Source organism: Chelonia mydas, chromosome 3 (genome assembly GCF_015237465.2).
Source record: "Chelonia mydas isolate rCheMyd1 chromosome 3, rCheMyd1.pri.v2, whole genome shotgun sequence".
Lineage (NCBI taxonomy): Eukaryota > Metazoa > Chordata > Testudines > Cheloniidae > Chelonia > Chelonia mydas.
Genome location: NC_057851.1, coordinates 14,807,605 through 14,829,613, shown reverse-complemented (window position 1 = coordinate 14,829,613; position 22,009 = coordinate 14,807,605). Strand labels below are relative to the sequence as shown.

The 22,009-nt window shown below is 44.9% G+C and overlaps 1 protein-coding gene across 6 annotated transcripts in view; it reads left to right on the top strand.

Moving 5' to 3' along the window:
- The window catches only part of ADGRF5 (adhesion G protein-coupled receptor F5), an 82,923-nt gene that overhangs the window by 32,710 nt on the left and 28,204 nt on the right, over nucleotides 1-22,009 (top strand). For 4 of the 6 annotated variants that reach the window (XM_043542170.1, XM_043542168.1, XM_037893945.2 and 1 more), the window contains 8 exons: nucleotides 11,221-11,284; nucleotides 11,853-12,023; nucleotides 13,966-14,145; nucleotides 16,025-16,140; nucleotides 18,501-18,559; nucleotides 19,070-19,206; nucleotides 19,854-20,066; nucleotides 20,491-20,706. In XM_043542170.1, the coding sequence (XP_043398105.1) occupies nucleotides 11,221-11,284; nucleotides 11,853-12,023; nucleotides 13,966-14,145; nucleotides 16,025-16,140; nucleotides 18,501-18,559; nucleotides 19,070-19,206; nucleotides 19,854-20,066; nucleotides 20,491-20,706 (1,156 nt within the window). The remainder of the gene's footprint in view (nucleotides 1-11,220; nucleotides 11,285-11,852; nucleotides 12,024-13,965; nucleotides 14,146-16,024; nucleotides 16,141-18,500; nucleotides 18,560-19,069; nucleotides 19,207-19,853; nucleotides 20,067-20,490; nucleotides 20,707-22,009) is intronic. The other 2 variants (XM_043542171.1, XM_043542167.1) reach the window with 1 other exon arrangement.

Sequence of the window (22,009 nt, the reverse complement as noted above, 5' to 3'; positions counted from 1 at the left end):
ACTTTTGAATTTCATTTCCTGTTTGGTCAGCATGGCGAACTCAGCAGCACAGGTGACCATGAAGTCCCCCCAGAATCGTAGAGCATAAAATGTTTCTACACTCCCCCTATCATCACCGTCCCTTAGGTTATCGCAGATTAGAAGGTGAAAAAAATGCACTTGCGATGACATGTTTTCCGAGCTCATGCAGTCCTCCTGCACTGATAGGACACAGCTTAATGCATGGAGGCATTCAGTTGCAGAGGCCAGGAAAGAATTAAGTGAGCACGAAGAGTGGAGGCAGGACGCGATGTTGAGTCTAATGGGGGAGCAAACGGACATGATGAAGTGTCCGTTGGGGGAGCAAACAGACATGATGAAGCGTCCATTGGAGCTGCAGGAAAGCCAACAAGAGCACAGACCCCCACTGCATAACCACCTACCCTCCTCCCCATGTTCCATAGCCTCCTCACCCAGATGTTCAAGAACATGGAGGGGGAGGCTCCAGGCACCCAGCCACTCCACTCCAGAGGATAGCCCAATCAACAGAAGTCTGTCATTCAAACAGTTTTATTTTTAGTGTGGCTACAATAAGCAATATGGCCTTGTCCTTCTCTCCTCCCCCACCCCATGCAGGCTACCTTGTCCGTTATCTCATTTTTTTTAATTAATAAAGAATGCATGGTTTCAAAACAATAGTTACTTTATTTCAAAGAGGGGAGGGTGGTTGGCTTACAGGGAATTAAAATCAACAAAGGAGTCTGGTTTGCATCAAGGACAAACACACAACTGTCACACCGAAGCCTGGTCAATCATGAAACTGGTTTTCAAAGCCTCTCTGATGCGCAGCATGCCTTGCTGTGCTCTTCTAATCACCCTGGTGTCTGGCTGCTCAAAATTGGATGCCAGGCAATTTGTCTCAATCTCCCACCCCGCCATAAATGTCTCCCCCTTACTCTCACAGATATTATGGAGCACCCAGCAAGCAGCAATAACAATGGGAATGTTGGTTGCGCTGAGGTCTGACCTAGTCAGCAAACAGCGCCAGCGAGCTTTTAAACGTCCAAAGGCACATTCTACCACCATTCTGCACTTGCTCAGCCTATAGTTGAACTGCTCCTTACTAGTGTCCAGGCTTCATGAGCCATGGGAGCAAGGGATAGGTTGGAGTAGGTGCGACCGCGCGATGCTGCTGGCTGGGAGAGCAGCCTGAGGCAGAAGCCTCCAGCTCACATGATATTCCAGGCAGGACTAAATCTCCAAGAGAATGACCTGGAGTCTCTGGCTCCCATTGGTGCTCTAAGAGGAGAATGCCATGTCTGTCCAGGCCCCCTGATCGACCTCACCAAGGTCTGCCAGGAGCACCCAGGAGATGTACGATGGCTATCAGTCCTCCTGCACCGTCCGTCGTGAAGGCAAGGAGCTGCTGCTGTGTAGCAATGCAGTACCGCATCTGCAGCATGCAGGAGATGTACAGGGACGGTGAGCTGAGCAGGCTCCATGCTTGCCGTGGTATGGTGTCTGCACAGGTAACCCAGGAAAAAAGGCACAAAACAATTGTCTGCCATTGCTTTCACGGAGGGAGGGAGGGGGGCCTGATGACATGTACCCAAAACCACCTACGACAATGTTTTTGCCCCATCAGGCATTGGGAGTTTAACCCAGAATTCCAATGGGCAGCGGAGACTGCAGGAACTGTGGGATAGCTACCCACAGTGGACTGCTCTGTAAGTCGATGCTACCCACGGTAGTGAGGATGCACTCCTCCGACTTAATGCACTTAGTGTGGACATACACAATCGACTGTATAAAATCAGTTTCTAAAAATTGACTTCTATAAAATCGACCTAATTTCATAGTGTAGACATACCCTATGTCCACTCTATACTTCTTGTGTCAGCAGAGTGTGTCCTCACTATGTATCAATGCAGAGAGAAGTACATCATGGGTAGCTATCCCACGGTGCAACTTGCCAGAATCTAGTACCGAGTGTTATGGGAAGGGCTTGCAATGCTCATGGGGGCAAAACATTCTCTCAGGGGTGACTGGGAACATGGCGTGAACGTCCCATGATGCAGTTTTCTCTACATCCCATAATATTTCATGCCTGTTTTCAAAAGCCTAGCATAGCCATGTATCTGCCATCTCTAGACAAGCATGGATCCTGCACAGCTCTGCACCATTGTGGTGAGCGTGGTGAACACAACACACCTGATCCTGCAGTATTTCCAGAGCAACCAGAGGAGCTGCTGCTTGGAATATGGCAATTTCCTTTCAAGTAGCTGGAAGTCATGGAAACAAACAATTCCTGGTTGCTGTTGGTAGTCGCAGAGCAGATGAACAGGGTGGAGTGCTGTTTCTGGTCCTGAGAAACAAGCACTGACTGGTGGGATCGCATCATTATCCAGGTATGGGCTGATGAGCAGTGGCTGCAGAACTTTTGTAGGCACTAGGCCACTTTCCAGCAACTTTGTGAGGAGCTCTCCTTAGTCCTTCAGTGCAGCGACACCAAAATAAGAGTTGCATTGATAGTGGAGAAGCGAGTGGTGATCGCTATGTGGAAGCTGGCAACACCAGACTGCTACCGTTGAGTTGTGAATCAATTTGGAGTTGGGAAGTCCACCTTGGGGGTTGCTATGATCCAAGTCTGCAGGACCATTGATTGCCTTCTGCTAAGATTGCCTTCTGCAATCATTCTATGATTCTATGATTCTAAGAAGGACTCTGACTCTGGGCAATGTGCAGGAGATACTGGATGGTTTTGCTGCAATGGGGTTACTTAACTGCAGTGGGGCGTTAGAGGACATGCATAGCCCTATCTTGGCACCAGACCACCTTGCCACAGAATACATAAACAGAAAGGAATACTTTTCTATGGTGTTGCAAGCACTGGTGGCTCACTGGGGATGTTTTTACCAGCATCAACATGGAATGGGCCGGGAAGGTGCGTGATGCGCGTATCTTTAAAAACACAGTCCTGTTCAGAAATCTGCAAGCAGAGATTTTCTTTCTGGACCACAAAAATCACCACTGGAAATGTTGAAATGCCCATAGTGATCCGGAGAGAACCAGCCTATCCCTTACTCCCGTGGCTCATGAAGCTGGACACCAGACACCTACACAGCCGCAAGAAGCACTTCAACAATCAGCTCAGCAGGTGCAGAATGATGGTTGATGTGCCTTTGGCCGTTTGAAGGGGCGCTGGAGCTGTCTACTCACTAGGTTAGACCTCAGTGAAAAAAGATATTCTCATGGTTATAGTTGCTTGCTGCATGCTTCATAATATCTGTGAAACAAAGGGAGAGAAGTTTCTGCCGCATGAAGGGTGGAAGTGGATCAGCTGTCTGCTGATTTTGAGCAGACAGATACCAGGGCTATAAGAAGAACTCAGCAGGGAGCTATACGGCTCAGGAAGGCTTTGAAAGACTGTTTTAATAATGACCCCTCAGCGATGTATGCTGCTTTCCTGTGTTGTGCCTGCCACTGTGTTTTTGGCACCCTGGTCTGAACCATGCTGTGAGTGAAGTAATGTAACCTTGCAAATGCACCTCTTTCTATGATCTCTGAATGATATACCCCCCCCTCGCCAAGCCCCTACATCCCACTCCCCTCCCAGGGAGAGAACACAGGAGTCCAGACTCCCAGCCCCGGCTCCATCCACTTGGCCCCACTCCCTTGCCAGAGCCAGATGAGTCTCTGTCCCCCAGCAGCATGAGCGGGTGGCGGGAGGGGGCTCGCACTGGAGATGCTGCATGCTGCTGAATTGCGGCCTCTGGGTGCTCAGTGCTGGTCTCCTCTGGCCTGACGCAGCTCCTTGGCTTTCACTCGGCACTGCTGCGAGTAGCCCTAGTAGCCCTTCTCCCCCTACGACCCAAGAGATCTGCTTGTAAATGTCCACATTCCTACAGCTAGATCTGAGCTGTGTCTGCTCAGGCTCTTCTCCCCACAGACCCGGGCGATCCACCACCTCCTGTGTACTGTAGGCTGGAGTGCATTTGGAGCATGGGCCTGGCATGCTCAGAGGTGAGCTCTCCACACTGACCAAACAGGAAATGAAAATTAAAAAATTAGCAGTCCTGTAAGGGGGGAGGAGCTTGTTCCTGTGTACCTAGCTGCTGGGCAGAGGAGTTGAAAATAGCAACCAGAGCAGTCATAGTGGGTCATTGTGGGTTGCCTCCTGGAGACCACTTAAGTCGACGCAAGCAACACAGTGTCTACTCTGCCACTGCATCGACCTAGCTATGTCAACATAGATTCATAGATACTAAGGTCAGAAGGGACCATTATAATCATCTAGTCTGACCTCCTGCATAACGCAGGCCACAGAATCTCACCCACCCACTCCTGCGAAAAACCTCTCACCTATGTCTGAGCTACTGAAGTCCTCAAATCATGGTTTAAAGACTTCAAGGAGCAGAGAATCCTCCAGCAAGTGACCCGTGGCCCATGCTACAGAGGAAGGTGAAAAACCTCCAGGGCCTCTTCCAATCTGCCCTGGAGGAAAATTCCTTCCCGACCCCAAATATGACAATCAGCTAAACCCTGAGCATATGGGCAAGATTCAACAGCCAGATACCCAGGAAAGAATTTTCTGTAGTAACTCAGATCCGACCCCATCTAACATCCCGTCACAGGCCATTGGGCCTATTTACCATGAATAGTTAAAGATCAATTAATCACCAAAATCATGTTATCCCATCATATCATCTCCTCCATAAACTTATTGAGTTTAATCTTAAAGCCAGATAGGTCTTTTGCCCCCACTGCTTCCCTTGGAAGGCTATTCCAGAACTTCACTCCTCTGATGGTTAGAAACCTTTGTCTAATTTCTCTAAACTTCCCAATGACCAGTTTATATCCATTTGTTCTTGTGTCCACATTGGTACTGATCTTAAATAATTCCTCTCCCTCCCTAGTATTTATCCCTCTGAGATATTTATAGAGAGCAATCATATCTCCCCTCAACCTTCTTTTAGTTAGGCTAAACAAGCCAAGCTCCTTGAGTCTCCTTTCATAAGACAGGTTTTCCATTCCTCGGATCATCCTAGTAGCCCTTCTCTGTACCTGTTCCAGTTTGAATTCATCCTTCTTAAACATAGGAGACCAGAACTGCACACAGTATTCCAGGTGAGGTCTCACCAGTGCCTTGTATAACAGTACTAACACCTCCTTATCTCTACTGGAAATACCTCGCCTGATGCATCCCAAGACCGCATTAGCTTTTTTCACGGCCAGATCACATTGGTGGCTCATAGTCATCCTATGATCAACCAATACTCCAAGGTCCTTCTCCTCCTCTGTTACTACTCATTGATGCGTCCCCAGCTTATAACTAAAATTCTTGTTATTAATCCCTAAATGTATAACGTTACACTTCTCACTATTAAATTTCATCCTATTACTATTACTCCAGTTTACAAGGTCATCCAAATCTTCCTGTATGATTTCCCGGTCCTTCTCTAAATTGGCAATACCTCCCAGCTTTGTATCATCCGCAAACTTTATTAGCACACTCCCATTTTTTGTGCCGAGGTCAGTAATAAAAAGATTAAATAAGATTGGTCCCAAAACTGATCCCTGAGGAACTCCACTGGTAACCTCCCTCCAGCCTGACAGTTCACCTTTCAGTAGGACCCGCTGTAGTCTCCCTTTTAACCAATTCCTTATCCACCTTTCAATTTTCATATTGATCCCCATCTTTTCCAATTTAACTAATAATTCCCTATGTGGCACAGTATCAAATGCCTTACTGAAGTCTAGGTAAATTAGATCCACTGCGTTTCCTTTGTCTAAAAAATCTGTTACTTTCTCAAAGAAGGAGATCAGGTTGGTCTGGCACGATCTACCTTTTGTAAAACCATGTTGTATTTTGTCCCATTTACCATTGACCTCAATGTCCTTAACTACTTTCTCCTTCAAAAATTTTTTCTAAGACCTTGCATACTATAGATGTCAAACTAACAGGCCTATAATTACCCGGATCACTTTTTTTCCCTTTCTTAAAAATAGGAACTATGTTAGCAATTCTCCAGTTATACGGTACAACCCCTGAGTTTACAGATTCATTAAAAATTCTTGCTAATGGGCTTGCAATTTCATGTGCCAATTCCTTTAATATTCTTGGACGAAGATTATCTGGGCCCCCCGATTTAGTCCCATTAAGCTGTTCGAGTTTCGCTTCTACCTCAGATATGGTAATATCTACCTCCATATCCTCATTCCCATTTGTCATGCTACCATTATCCCTAAGATCCTCTTTAGCCTTATTAAAGACTGAGGCAAAGTATACGTTTAGATATTGGGCCATGCCTAGATTATCCTTGACCTCCACTCCATCCTCAGTGTTTAGCGGTCCCACTTCTTCTTTCTTTGTTTTCTTCTTATTTATATGGCTATAGAACCTTTTACTATTGGTTTTAATTCCCTTTGCAAGGTCCAACTCTACTTGACTTTTAGCCTGTCTCACTTTATCCCTCCATGTTCTGACCTCAATAAGGTAGCTTTCCTTGCTGATCCCTCCCATCTTACACTCCCTGTATGCTTTCTCTTAATCACCTCTCTGAGATGCTTGCTCATCCAGCTTGGTCTACAACTCCTGCCTATGAATTTTTTCCCCTTTCTTGGGATGCAGGCTTCCGATAGCTTCTGCAGCTTTGATTTAAAGTAATCCCAGGCCTCCTCTGCCTTTAGATCCATAAATTCTTCAGTCCAATCCACTTCCCTAATGAATTTCCTTAATTTTTGAAAGTCAGCCCTTTTGAAATCAAAACCCCTAGTTGCAGATTTATTTTTGTTAATCCTTCCGTTCAGTTTGAACTGAATTAGCTCATGATCGCTCGAACCAAGATTGTCCCCTACAACCATTTCTTCTATGAGGTCTTCACTACTCACCAAAACCAAATCTAAAATGGCATCCCCTCTAGTCGGTTCAGCAACTACTTGATGAAGGAATCCATCAGCTATGGCATCTAGGAAAATCTGAGCCCTATTTTTATTACTAGCACTTGTCCTCCATCTGGGAAGTTAAAGTCTCCCATGATCACGCAGTTTCCATTAGTATTTACTTCATTAAAAACATTAAAGAGGGCTCTATCCATATCCAAATTAGATCCCGACGGTCTATAGCACACCCCAAGCACTATCCCAGGGGAGGCTCTAATAGTTTTCTTCCCCAATGTAATTTTTACCCAGACGGACTCTGTCTTATCCATTCCTTCGCTTCTTATTTCTTTACATTCTACCTCATCATTGATATACAATGCTACTCCATCACCTCTACCTTTATTTCGGTCTTTCCTAAACAGCACATACTCTTCAATACCTGTAGTCCAGTCATGACTACTATTCCACCATGTTTCTGTTATCCCTATAATATCTGGTTTCACCTCCTGCACCAGTAGCTCTAGTTCCTCCATTTTGTTACCTAGGCTCCTCGCACTGGTGTACAAACATCTTAATTTTTGCTGTTTGGCCTCCCTCACATTCTGTACCCTATTAGGCATGGTCATTCTACAGCCAGTATAACCTATTAGACTGAAATCCACACTGCCCTTCCTCCTTGTATACATTCTCCTACCCACGGCTGTATCCTTTCTTACTTCGTTTTCTTCCCTCACAATGCTAAAATCCGGCGTGGAGATTACCTGGACATCTCCCAACCATCTCCCCCAAATTCCTAGTTTAAATCTCTCTTAATCAGTTGTGCCAGCCTCCATCTTAGAAGTCTACTTCCTTCCCTACTCAGATGAAGTCCATCCCGAGAGAACTGTCCTCTGTCCATGAATGCCTCCCAGTGGCCATACATCCCAAAGCCCTCCTTATAGCACCACTAAGCCTAAGCCGTCTGTTGATAGTCATAATTTTGTCATACCTTTGTTGCCCTTCTCTAGGAACAGGCAGAATCCCACTAAAGATCACCTGAGCCTCGATTTCCTTAAGCGTCTTCCCCAGCCTAGCATAGTCTCCCTTAATACTTTCCAGCGAGAATCTAGCTGTATCATTTGTTCCGACATGAAGGATAATTAGGGGATTCTTTCCTGCTCCCTTTAGGATCCTTTTCAACCTCAGATCTACATCCCGTATCTTAGCACCTGGAAAACAGCACACCCTTCTATTCTCTGGATCAGCTCTGGTTACAGGCCTATCTATTCTTCTCAAAAAAGAGTCCCCGATCATATAGACCTGCCTTTTCCTGGTGACGGTGCTATTCTCTAGTCTATCCCCTGTTCCCTCTGGCTGCAAGTTCTTTCCATTCCTATTCTCCCTTGTAATCCTCTCAACCCATCCTGTATCCTTCTGGAGTTCATATTTGGTGTAGTCTCCATTGACTCTTCCCCTTTTCCTATAGGACTAGCCGCTCTTCTCATTTTTCTTGCCCTTCCACCTTCAGTGACTACTTGCTGAGCCCCTTCTTCATTTTCCAACTCTGCAAACCTATTCTTAAGCTCTATTTCTCCTTCACTAGCCCGTCTTTTCCTCTGCGTGGTTCTTTTAGTCACATGCTTCCACTGACCACTTTCCTCACCCAGTCTCCCCTCAGAATTCCTCAGTCCTGCTTCCATCTGCAAGTCTGAGCTTTTCCCTTCCGAAACCTCATGTCTGTGCTCCATAATCTGCTCAAACCCCTTTCTAAACTCAACCAGACTTTGCACCTGCATTTCCAAACCTCGGATCTTTTCCTCCATCAGCTCTATCAGACAGCATTTCATGCAGACAAAACTCTTACCAGGTACCCCCTCCAGGATCATGTACATACTGCAGCTTCCACATCCAGTCATCTTCATTGTGTCTTCCATTACATGAGTCACTCCCACTTCTGCCTCTGTATCTGTCATAGCCTTCCCACCTAAATCCTGTTAATCTGGGAAACACAAACCACACCAAAACACCACCACCCACAGCAAACTCAAACCCCAAACAAGCACCACAAGACAAACTCCCCTTACAAATTCCCACTGAAACTCCCCTGTTTACAGCTCTGTTTGCTAGCTCCTGTGCCGCTATGCCTCTTACGGAGGTGGAGTTATTAAGGGTACGTCTACACTAGAAATGTAAGTTGACCTATATTAGGTTGACTTAAAGCCACAGCAGTAAAATTACTGCCGTGGTGCATGTCCACACTGCCCTCCTTGGGTCAGTGGTGCGCATCCTCACCAGGGGCGCTTCCGCTGACCTAAGAGGGGCAGTGTGTGGAGCTGAGAGGTGGGTCTCTCAGCTCTGTTGGCAGCTCCCTGCCAGGAGCCCTGCAGCCCCACAGGCTCCCAGTGGGCTGCCTCCCTTCCACTCCCCATTCCCTGCTGGGAGTGGGGAAAGCCACCCCGGGCTTCTCACCCCCAGAAAGCATGGTCCAGTTGCTCTGGCTCCTCCCACCCCGCCTTCTCCCTGGGGAGCAGGGCAGCATCAGCAATTTCACAGCTTGGTGAGCCATGAAATTGACAAGGTTACCCAGCTGGCGGGGGGTTGGGGGCTGGTGGAGAAACCAGTGGGGCTCCCACCGTGAAATTGACAAGACAGCCAACAGCCAATGTAAGGGACACAGTCTCTAACAGACACTGCATCACCCTAACTACACCAACATAAGGCTTACGCCTCATGGAGGTGGAGTTATTATGTCAGTGTAGGAGGGTAATTACATGGGCAGGAGCAAGGCTGTAATGTAGACACTGAAATAATTAGGTCGACATAAACTGCCTTATGTTGACCTAACTGTGTAGTGTAGATCAGCCCTCAGTCGACATAGCAGGCAAGTTACGATGGCAGGAGGGACCTTGTAGTGTAGACACTGACATTATTAGGTCAGCGTAGGCTACCTTACATTGCCCTAACTCTGTAGTGTAGACCAGGCCTCAAAGGTCCTACAGCAGGGTCAGTCCTAACCCATCTTCTGAATCCATAGCCCAAGGGAGACTCGGGTGGGAGGACCTCATAGGCAGCGTCTTCTTGCTCGATCCACATGCTCCCCTAGCAGCTTAGACAAATGACTGTATGCGTTTCAAACTCTCATGGCCAAATGTCAAAGTGGCAAGAGGTAGGATGGTGCAGTGGTTAGGACACTAGCCTGGGACTTTGGCGACCCTGTATTCAATTGCCTACTCTACCGGAGGCTTCCAGTGTGACCTTGTTTAAGTCACTTAGCGTCTCTGTGCCTCAACTCCCCACTGGTAAAATGCTGGTACCTCATGGGCTGTTGTAAGGAGAAAGCCATTAAAGACTGTGAGGTGCTCAGATACCAGAACCATAGAAGAACCTTAGAAAAATAAGTGGGGAGGCTTATTCTGAAGTTCTGTAACCCTAAGTTGACATCTTTCACCCAATTTTGTCCCTAGAGTGTGGGTACAGCCTTCCCTAGTGTTCTGCTTTCACAAAGCTTCCGGGTGATGGACAGGAGCTGGTTTGAGCTGATCTGTAATCAAAACGAGATGGGATTCTGTGTGTTGGTTGTCTTTCATTGTCTGACAGTCTGGAGGCTCTCAGGTTACAAAACAACAACTCTTGCATGGTTGCTCATAGTTGCAATATCCCTTTAATAAACATTTCCATTGATAGTGCACATATAATTATGAGCCCAGTCCTCCTTGTAGTGAGGCCAATGAGTTTTGCCATCAATTTTAATGAGAGCAGGAGCAAGCCTACTCACATTGACCTTTTAATACACAGTATTACTTTGCTATCAGAAATCATGATGACCAAAAATGATCTACCTACAATGATTACCTACAAAAAATGGGTTAAATTATCATGAGAGTAAAATGAATGGAACCTTCAATATAATCACATAGTGAGTAACAGCATGATCTTATTACTGTAACCCTTGTCACTCCTTGCCCCATCCCCCCGATTGTGTGATACTGTCATTGGTCATGTCACGTTTAAAATTAGATTGTGAACTCTTTGAGACAGGGATAATTTCCATGTATCCATTCTATAAAGTATGTATGTATAAAGTCTTTGGACTCAAGCATCTTAGAGGCCTTGTGCTGGGCCTCTGCAGAGGAGTGAATTTCACCCTGGGACACACTTATGGGGAGTGTACAAGTAATCAGTAATAACAAGAAGAAAATAAGGAGATGTAAGTGCATTAGCATGAAATCACTGGCTGCTTTTGACCTGTGTAAGCATGTACAAAAGATGATGGACCAACTGGTGCAAACTGGCAGAGTTCAATTGTCCTCTCAGTTTTCACCAGCTCAGATATAATAAATAAAATAAAATAAAGCTCATACAACTGCCTTCTTTTTTCAGCCTCGCAGCAAATATGGAACAGAAGAGAACATCCCAACAGACCTGCACAGGCAGAAGCGACGGGGTATGTTAACACTGGCATTAGAGCAGGTTTCCTTTAGATAGCAGGGGAACAGTTCTCTTGGGTCATTCCTAGACATAGCGAGTGGCAATGATCAAGCATGTGAATCACTGTGGTGCAAACCTGTGGCCAATCAAAGATGAAAGTGTCTGAACACATTTTACTATGTAGCTCCTCCCCTGAGGAATGGCTTATGCCATCTCCCTTTTCTATCCTTGGTCACTTGGTGTGTATCTCCACTGCACACTAAGGGCATGTCTACGCTACAGCCCTAAGTCGACCTATGTTCGGTTGACTTTCAGCCACCACACCAATTAATTGATATCCACATTCCCCTCCTCATGTCGGTGGGCGTGTCCACATCAGGAGCACGTCCACCAACTGAAGAGAGGTAGTGTGGGGGGACTGAGAGCTCTTCATGTAGCTCCTCGCCTGAAGCCCAGCTGCCACCCTGGCTCTTGGCTCAGTGAAACCTCTCATTAGCTCTTGTTGAATAGACAGCCGAGGTGCTAGTCTGGAAGTCTTCAGTTTTTATCATAAACCCTAACACATCCATCCTTTTTCTTTTCAGTAGCTGCACTTGGCTTTTCTCCTGTGGACTACAAGGTTGACATTGAGATCATTTCTACAGATTCATCTCTCTTGGAATCCCTCAAAGATTATTTCAAGAATCTTAGTTTTCCAGTCATAATAAACACCTCAGATGCAGCAATGAACATTTCAAGCCTCAATATTACTACAGGTGAGTAGGTCGCTCTTTTGATGTCCTGCACGATGCAGTGGCTTGTCAATAATTCGATTGCCTTCACATTTTCACATAGCGATCAGTGAACATGTAACGCCGACAGACTCCACTTGTCAGAGGGCAGGATTAAACCTGAGACCGTTGAAGCTTAGCATATGAGCCTCTACTGCATGAACTAAAAGCCATATGGCTCTTAACTAGCTAAGGCTGTAGCAGACTCATCAATCTCTTGCAGGGCTAGGTGCCACTAGAGGGGGACAGAGCCTGGCTTACAAATCCAGAGCTGTCTCTGTTACCTACTGAGTGGGAAGGACCCAGCAAGACAGAAAAATTCATAGATAACAGCACTTTCTGGTCTTTGCATTCCACACCTCTCCTTCTTACAAAACACTGATATTAGGAGAGGCCTGAATGCTTCTCTGTGCCGAAGGAAGGGAGGGAGCCTGAGAAACCCTCTGCTAAAATGTTCTGCTATGGCTTTATTCCCACAATAATAATAGCAGTCTGATTTACTTTTATGTTTCAGGAAGCTGCAGCGCTGATTTTCAAAGTGTTTACTTTCCTCTAATGACATTTGGAATGTAAATCACTCTAAGAGGCTATGCTTTGTCCCTAGCATGTGGACACACACTTCATGGGATAATTTTCTTTCCGATGTAATTCCAAAGGACATTATTAAAGGGCAAAGAATTGAAGAACCTTTATTTTCCCACTTGTTGTTATACAAAATTGCAGCTATATAGTATTCTGAATAGTTAAAATATGAAACAATATATAAACACCACACGTATTTACAAGAGTTCAGGACCTGTTTTTTTTTTTTATTTAAATCGCTGATCCAGGAGCAGTGGAAGGATGTGCGTACTGGTTCTAAACACGTGTGTTCATCTTGCCAAGTGTTTCTTGTCTGTGAGCTAGTTTATTCAAAACATTTTGTCAATACTTCATGCTATGTCATTGAAAGTTAACTTTGATTTAGCAGCCAGTGTCTCATAAACAGTAAGAAAATGGGTTTATGCTGTTTGAAAACTAGGACTTAAGATTTCAGATGATATGAAGTATATGTGTCGACAGCATTTTTCTGATAGTGCCCTTTGAAATGACATTGCATTCTAAAGTTCAAGATAGCAATCAGAATGGGGTCATTTTATGGTTCAGTATCTCACTCGAAACAAACACTACAACACGTTATTGAAACCAGGTTTGATGCTATGCGGTGTTTGCTTTTAGCCCAGTAGTTTATGAAATCTCTGACTGCAAAACTATCCTTGCTATCATAGATCAGCAGGGCTATTTCAACACACTGATCCAAGACTAAACACAACAAACCCAAGAGATTGGAACAGGGTAATTTTCAGTCCATGCTCTATATTTAAAAGAAAACTCTTAGGCCTGGTCTACACTAGAGGGGAGGAGCGATCTAAGTTATGCAAATTCAGCCACGTGAATAACGTAGCTGAAGTCGATGTTCTTAGATCAACTCACCGTGGTGTCTTCACTGCAGTGAGTCGAGAGCTAACGCTCTCCCGTCGACTCCGCCTGCGCCTCTCACTCCGGTGGAGTACTGGAGTCGACAGGAGAGCGCTCGGCGGTCAATTTATCATGTCTAGACTAGATGCGATAAATCGACCCCTGCTGGATCGATCGCTGCCCGCCAATCCAGTGGGTAGTATAGACAAGCCCTTAGAGTAATGAATCAAACTTAGCCCCTAATGAGAGTGTCACCACCTCTTATTTAGCTGTTCATGATTCATATAACAGGATTCTCAGGGCATCAGATACTCAGGCTTCTATCTTGCTAGTGAACATCTAAGATGCACAGCATATTGTATAAACTTTTGCATACACATACAGTAGGGTAAATATACTTAAGGGGAAAATATTGTGAAAAATATTATGAATAATGCATCATTACCACAGACTTTCTATTTTATACTAGTATGCAGTCTCATCAGTAATAATAAGACCCATTGTTCTTGTGAAAGTGGGTACGGATGGCCAGCTGCAGTGTGCACTGCCAAGTCAATCTGTCCTGGTACCATCCCAACACAAGAGGAGATCTGTGACTGTATCACAGAGTTGCCTTCTCAAGGACCCTATTGTCAGCTTCAGCCTGCAGGTAAGTTGCGCTTAGTAGCATATGGTATGAAATTTAATCAGGAGAGAGAGTGATCTTTACACATCAGTGGGGCTGGCTAAAATGTGACTCATGGACCAAGCACAATACTTTGGGGCCTACTGTAGCTGTTATTTTTAATAGGAAAGTGTTTCCTGCGAATTACATCTCCCAGCATGCAAAGCTCCATCTTGATCCAAGCGGCCCCATTCAGATCATGGTGCAATCTTGCCAACACTCATGATTTTATCATGAATCTCAGGCTCTTTAGTGACAGATTTTAGAGGGGTAGCCATGTTAGTCTGTATCAGTAAAAAAAACAAGGACTTCTTGTGGCACCTTATACTAACACATTTATTTGGGCATGAAGTGGGTTATATCCCACGAAAGCTTATGCCCAAATAAATTTGCTAGTCTCTAAGGTGCACAAGGACTCTTCATTCTTTTTAGGCTATTTAGTGTTTTTCTTATAGTTCCAGCTTCTTGCAGCAGGTGATTATGTGGTAATGTCAGCTTTCATTACATAAAGTAAATTTGTAGTCCTTGTGGTTACAGAGGAAAGCTTGAAAATGAGACCAGAGTGTGCCCTAAATGCTCAAAAAACCCAGAAGGCAAACAAGAAGAACCCAATGTTTATCTATAAATATATCAGAGGGATAAATACCGGAGAGAGAGAGGAATTATTTAAGCTCAGTACCAATGTGGACACAAGAACAAACAGATATAAACTGGCCATCAGAAAGTTTAGACTTGAAATTAGACAAACATTTCTAACCATCAGAGGAGTGAAGTTCTGGAATAGCCTTCCAAGGGAAGCAGTGGGGGCAAAAGACCTATCTGGCTTTAAGATTAAACTCAATAAGTTTATGGAGGAGATGGTATGATGGGATAACATGATTTTGGCAATTAACTGATCTTTAAATATTCATGGTAAATAGGCCCAATGGCCTGTGATGGGATGTTAGATGGGGTGGGATCTGAGTTACTACAGAAAATTCTTTCTTTGGTATCTGGCTGGTGAATCTTGCCATATGCACAGGGTTCACCTGATCGCCACATTTGGGGTCGGGAAGGAATTTTCCTCCAGGGCAGATTGGAAGAGACCCTGGAGGTTTTTCGCCTTCCTCTGTAGCATGGGCACGGGTCACTTGCTGGAGGATTCTCTGCTCCTTGAAGTCTTTAAACCATGCCTTGAGGACTTCAATAGCTCAGACATAGGTGAGAGGTTTTTCGCAGGAGTGGGTGGGTAAGATTCTGTGGCCTGCGTTGTGCAGGAGGTCAGACTAGATGATCATAATGGTCCCTTCTGACCTTAATATCTATGAATTTATGAATCTTTTTTAATTTCATGATTTGTAAGCCAATCTCATCTCCAGATCCAGAATAACCCCAAAGTTTGGAAATGTTCAGATCCAGGGTGTGGTTCAATCCCTTATGAAAACAGGAGCTATTTGAGATATATGGAGCTATATCTAAGGGCTTGTCTGTGTGGGACATTACTGTACTGCAAGCCAAGGTGTAAATCTACAGTGTGCCAGCTTGCCCTACTTCTCATGTGTATACTGCTACAGCACACTACAAACCCTGGAGGACACTTTGACTTACTATGCTTTACACGTAGTAGTAGCCAAAGTGCATCTCAGTGCACTGTAGCAGTGTCCACACAAGACATTGCTATACAGCAAGCTAATGTGCGGTAGCTTCACACCCAAGCTTGCTATGCAGAAACATCCCATGTAGACAAGCCATAGGTCTGAATTTCAAACATCCCAAAGGTTCAGGTGTGTCTGGATCCAGAGTTCTGTTTGGGGCAGACCTCACTTTGAAAGAATTTGATTGTGAATATTTTCTTGTTCAAAGTAGTTTTGTTTTCTTGCTGCAGGCATTGCTACCATCACATTAAAATTATCAGTCAGACTTGGTGTAGGTTTCCAGGATGCTCTCAAGAATTCCTCTTCTGAACTGTATAAGACATACGAAAAAGACTTGGAAAATGCAGTACGTCTTTGGCTTTTAAAAACAATCTAATTTGCAGAACCATTGTCTATACAATCTGTGGGCTGTTCATGTCCAAATGAGCGCGGGTTGCTTGTGGGATGAGAGATGGGAATATCTTTCGTAGGTAGGTGGGAAAGAAGGAAGACGCTGCTGCACTGGTTGATGCTAAGGGAGTTCACAACAAATCTGTAAGATGTACAAAAGACCAGCAATCAGGGAACATACTCTGGCTTTGGTCAGACATAATAATAGTGAAACCTAGCTCTTATCCAGCCCTTTTCATCTGTAGATCTCAGAGCACTTCACAAAGGAGGTCAGCGTCATTATGACCATTTTACAGATAGGGAAACTGAAGCATAGAGAGATGAGGCGTCTTGGCCAAAGTCACACAGAAGCAGAGCTAGGAATAGAAATTAGGTCTCCTGAAACCTAGTCCAGTGTTCTATCAGCTAAGCCACTCTATCTGCCCTTGACATATGTATGGTGACTGGTAATGGATGACAGTGCCTTTCACATTTGATGTATTCTGCTGGTTTGGATGATTCCTAGCTTGGTCCAGTGGCAGAGACGAGGGCCAAGTCCCAATGTCCCAATCCAGAATAACACAAAGTTTGAAAGAGTTCAGAGCCAGGGCTTTCTTCCAACCCCTTATGAAGACAAAGGCCGTTTGAAACATTCAGCTCCAAATCCGCATTTGCAATTCAAACAGCCCAATGGTTTGGGTGTGTTTGGATCCAGAGTTTTATTTGGTGCAGGGACTGAATGTTGTTTAGTGGCTTATAGAAGTCAGTTAATGGTCTCTCATCGGGGAAGCCCATGTCTCCACCTCTTTGCTGCTAGTTTTAGGCATGGTAGCATGGGTAAAGCTCATAGGCACCGACTCTGTGGGTGCTCTGGGGCTGGAGCACCCATGGAAAAAAACAGTGGGTGCTCAGCACACACCAGCAGTCCCCCGATCAGCTCCTCCCTCCAGCGCCTCCCACCCACCAGCGGCCCTGCTGATCAGCACTCCCCCCCCCCAGTGCCTCTCGCCCGCTGCTGTCAGCTATTCAGTGGCGTGCAGGAGGCGCTGGGGGGAGAAGGAGGCGTGAGAGTGGGGCGCGCTCAGGGGAGGGGACGGAATGGGGCAAAGCGGGGCTGGGAAGAGGTGGGGCCAGGTGGGGGCTTGTGGGAAGGGGTGGAGTGCAGGGACTGGGGCAGAGCGGGGGGGTTGAGCACCCCCCGCCCCTCCCCCTCCCCACAGCTTAGAGAGACAGTGCTTCTGGTAAAGCTAGCAGGCGTGCCTACCAAAGCTGCAGTCATGTCTCGGATTGCCGTGTAGAAATATCCGAAGTCAGCACTGAGCCAGTGCCCCGGCATGGTGCGAGGAGACACTGCACTGCTACGGGTGCCACCTTCCAGAAGAGAGATCAAATGGAGGTCCCAGGGAATGAAAGGTCTAATGAAACTTTTCACAAGAGTAGAACTATTAATTTGGGTCAAATTCCAGTCTGGGCAGGTACCTTCAGCCTCCCTACAATGGTGGCCTACAGTTTCAGTTGGAGAAGTTGCTCTTCCCTTCTCCTCCTGAAAAGCTTGGTATAGTGTTGCTGGTGCCAAGTGATGGCATTTAATAGAATGTCAAATTATTCGTATAGGGCCAGGAAGCATGGCCCAGTGATTAGGGCGCTATCCTGAACCGGGCTTCAAGTCCCTGCTCTTCCACAGACTGCCTGTGTGACCTTGGGCAAGTCACTTAGCACCTGATTTTTTAAAGGTATTTAGGCTCCTAAAAATGCAGCTAGGCACCTGGTGTGATTTTCAGAAGCACTTAGGTGTCCAATTCCCATTGACATCAGTGCTTTTGGAAAGACCACTAGGCACCTATCTGCACCGTGAGGAGCCTAAATACCTTTAAAGGTCTGGCCTTTAGCTTATCTGTGCCTCAGTTTCCTATCTGTCCAATGGAGATAATAGCACTTGCTACCTCATGGGGTTGCTCTGAGGATAAATACATTAAAGAGTCTGATATGACAGTAATGCAGGCCGCATAAACACATAAGGCAGATAGAGAAGGCCAGTTCCTGCTCCCATTGGGAATCTATGGCAAAATTCCTATCGACTTCATTTATGCAGATCTACAGTAAAGTGGTTATAGGGATGTTTTAGGATAACGGGGACTAAAAATGTCAGATTATTTGTCCTCATGCTAATCTCCATCACAGAGTGTAAGTGAAAAGAGCCTCGGGCCCACTGTATCAGAGCTTACATTCCGCGTTCCTATTTGCTGAAATCAAGCCCGCTCTTCAGTTACCAACAAATGACTTCCAGCAAAAATGTCCAGAGGGTTCACATGGCACAATATATTTCTTCCTTTTCAGTTTACAGCTAGCTACAAATCTTTGCCTGGCTTCGTATCAGCAAGAGTCACCAGTTTCAGGTAAGGAAACCGCCTTTGGGTTGTTTTTCTTTTTCAGAAGATGTGAGCCCTTCTTTCTTCTTGTTGTTTTTCCCCCTTTCAGGAGACACAAAACGAGGCATAGGAATGAGATGGCCCACAGTTACTGTGGTTGGAATCCATACACAGCATTGGGATAATAGTATGACAGGCCCACTAAAACACAAACAAATGGAATTCCCCTAAATGAGTGTGAATATGAAGCATTGTGGGTGAAATTCATCCCTGTGCGGATGTCTGTGCAGCACTTTTAGCTCTCAAAATAGGGCCAAATTCATCCATACAACTTGTGCTGGCCCTCTGCACAGGAGTGAATTTCACCCAATGGGAGGCAGAAGGTAAATAAACTTGTAAACTTCTCACAGAGAGGTTGTGGAGATTCATTAGTTAATGGGTTGGTCACAGAGCTGAGTATAGGAAACATTACCTAAGTGCCAGGTATTAGTACATTCTTGAATCAAAACTCTTTTTTAAATTTTTGGCTCTGTTTAGGGCTGGAAGTGTTATTGTGGACTATGAGATCAAAGCTGCCCCAGTAACAGTCTCCCAAATCAAAAATTCCAGCAGAAACATTCAACACTCACTAGATGCATCATATATGTTAATCCCTAATTCATTAGAAATAACAGGTAAGATTTAAGCTCTATTATGCATGCTATGAATTTGCTTTAAAGTTTGTGAACAATCGTTTGTAATACAAACAATAACGGTAACAACCATTTGTAGAGCTGCCTAACACTACTGAACACTTGAGACCAGACTTTCAAAACAGCCCAGCTCCCATGGAGGAAATGAACGAGCCAGTTGTCCTACACTGTGGTGCACCGCATCTCCTATTGACAACAAGAACCCTGTCACCACAGCAATGAAGCCCAAGCTAGCCTCTCCCAGAGAGATAAATTGAACATTGTATTGTTCATTGCAAGGGGTCAATGAGGCAAGACGTTACAAACCAAGGCCCATCGGAATTGAGGCTGCTGAACATCTCAGGCCCCAAGCACCTGTCCACTCTTTGCACATTGCAAATCTCACAGCTCCTGTAATGAGAGCCGAGGTTTGCTCTAGTGCTCTTGGCTAGAATTGCCACTCTGCTGTTGGGCAGCGTGTTATGCACCAGTCATCTGCATAGCTGATGCCCTGCACCCCAGAGGTGGCTGCATATCATTGACACCGAATGTGTATAACTTGTGAAATGCTTTGAGATGGGAGGCACTAGGTAAATGTCAGCTGAAGTAATAAAATAAATACTACTACAGGTTTCTCTTTGCCTTTCCAGGTCAAACCAACTTCTCTGTGTCCCCTGAGGACATTTTCCAGGGGGATACAGTAATAATGAATTGTAAGACATGGGTGGATACAGGGAACGTGACCTGGTATCATTCTGGACATGAAATCTTGAATAGCATCCGGCATTCAATACGTACAATAACTATAGAAGAAATTACAAAGTCAGTTCTGGAAATTACCAGAGTTACACAGCATGATACTGGTACGATTGTGTCCCTCTTGCAAAATCTGTATATGGAAGTGTATTGTTTGCAATAGGCAAAGGAACAAAGAAGAATGCAATGATTCTATTTATTTAAAACAGAAGGGCAAATGCACCTTTCCCCCATCATTTTCCTATGACTTTCTTTAATGAATTAGCTTCTGAATGGTGATGCCAGCATAGTGCATTTATTATACTATAATAAAAAGTAACATCTTAGAGTTCCATAGCAAATTAAATTGTTAATGTTTGGAGAGCCCTTTGAAAAGAGGTGATATATTAGAGCTCAGTATTAAGGAGCCAGGTAACATGGACTGGACTGGGAGGTTAGGTCTAGTGGGTGAATAGCTGAATCTATTTTTCATTGCTTTAGGGGATTAAGGCAGAATGAGTTCTCAGCAGTAATATTGTATTTCCTTTACAGGTCCTTATACTTGTGTTTTCATGAGCAGCAGTGAGGACTACACATTGTCATTTAAAGAAACACAAAATATAACAGTAGCTCCAATAAACGTTGTGCAATCAGGGGACACTGAAGTTGTATGTGATGGTACCAAAGTAACGCTGAGCTGCTGCGTTGATGGAAATATACGATCCTTTACTACTAACTGGAGACCAAATAGAGCAACAAATATTTTGGGTAAGACAGAAAATATTCAGTCTCCCATACTATGGGCCAGTTTTTTCCTAAATTTCTCCTCCTAATTTGCAGCTAAAAAGAGGCACATGCAGCTGTTTCATGCACAAAAGGGCCATATCCTCGGGGACTCCCCAGATGCTTAGACCACAAGTGAGCGGGTGCTGTGCCAAGCCAAGATGAAGTTCCCACTTGCATTGTCTTAGTGCCACTGTAGCCATTGCTGTGCACTGTTAGAGCCACGTGAGGGCTGCTCTAACTTCTGCCACCCCATAACTGCCACAGAGGGCTGGAAACCTATCCCAGGATCAGTGCAGCATGCTGATATCTAGTCATCTTTCAGAAAGTGCATCTCCCCCTTTTCCTGCTTTGTTGACAGCAAGGTATGAGGTGTAGAAGTCCCTTTATTGGTTGTCCACAACTTCAGGGTCACCCTTATACTGAGAGTACCTTCCATGGGCCATGTACTCAGCTTTGGCAAGCAAACGGTGTGGCACAAAACAGCTGCAGCACAGCTAAAGATTGGGGCCAAAACCCCACATGCAAGTGTGAACTGTCCTGTGCAAAATGAATCATGCTTGATATTAAAGTTCCATTTCGAATGGATTTATAAATAATGAATAGACGTGTATAGCATAAGCATGCTACGGACACCAGCAGAACATGGTATAGATTTTTATAAGCACATCAGTAGATGGTGTTATAAATGGTTGTAAGTCTTAAGCAACCAGTTGCCCTTTTGGACTCTATAACAACCTATAGCAAAGGAGTAACCATTTATTAAAACACCTATTAATCATTTACTAGCCTTTTATTAACTGTATAGAAATGGAACTTTAATATGAAGTATGACTGCAAACAAAGTAACTGTAAATGCACAAAGGTACATAAGAACGTCCATACTGGGTCAGACCAAAGGTCCATCTGACCCAGTATCCTGTCTTCTGACAGTGGCTAATGCCAGGTGCCCCAGAGGGAATGAACAGAACAGGTAATCGTCAAGTGATCCATTCCCTGTCGCCCATTCCCAGCTTCTGGCAAACAGAGACTAGGGACACCATCCCTGTCCATCCTGCCTAATAGCCACTGATGGACCTATCCTCCATGAACTAAACTAGTTCTTTTTTGAACCCTGTTATAGTCTTGGCCTTCAAAACATCCTCTGGCAAGGAGTTCCACAGGTTGACTATGTATTGTATGAAAAAATACTTCCTTTTGTTTGTTTTAAACCTGCTGCCTATTAATTTCATTTGGTGACCCCTAGTTCTTGTGTTATGAGAAGGAGTAAATAACACTTCCTTATTTA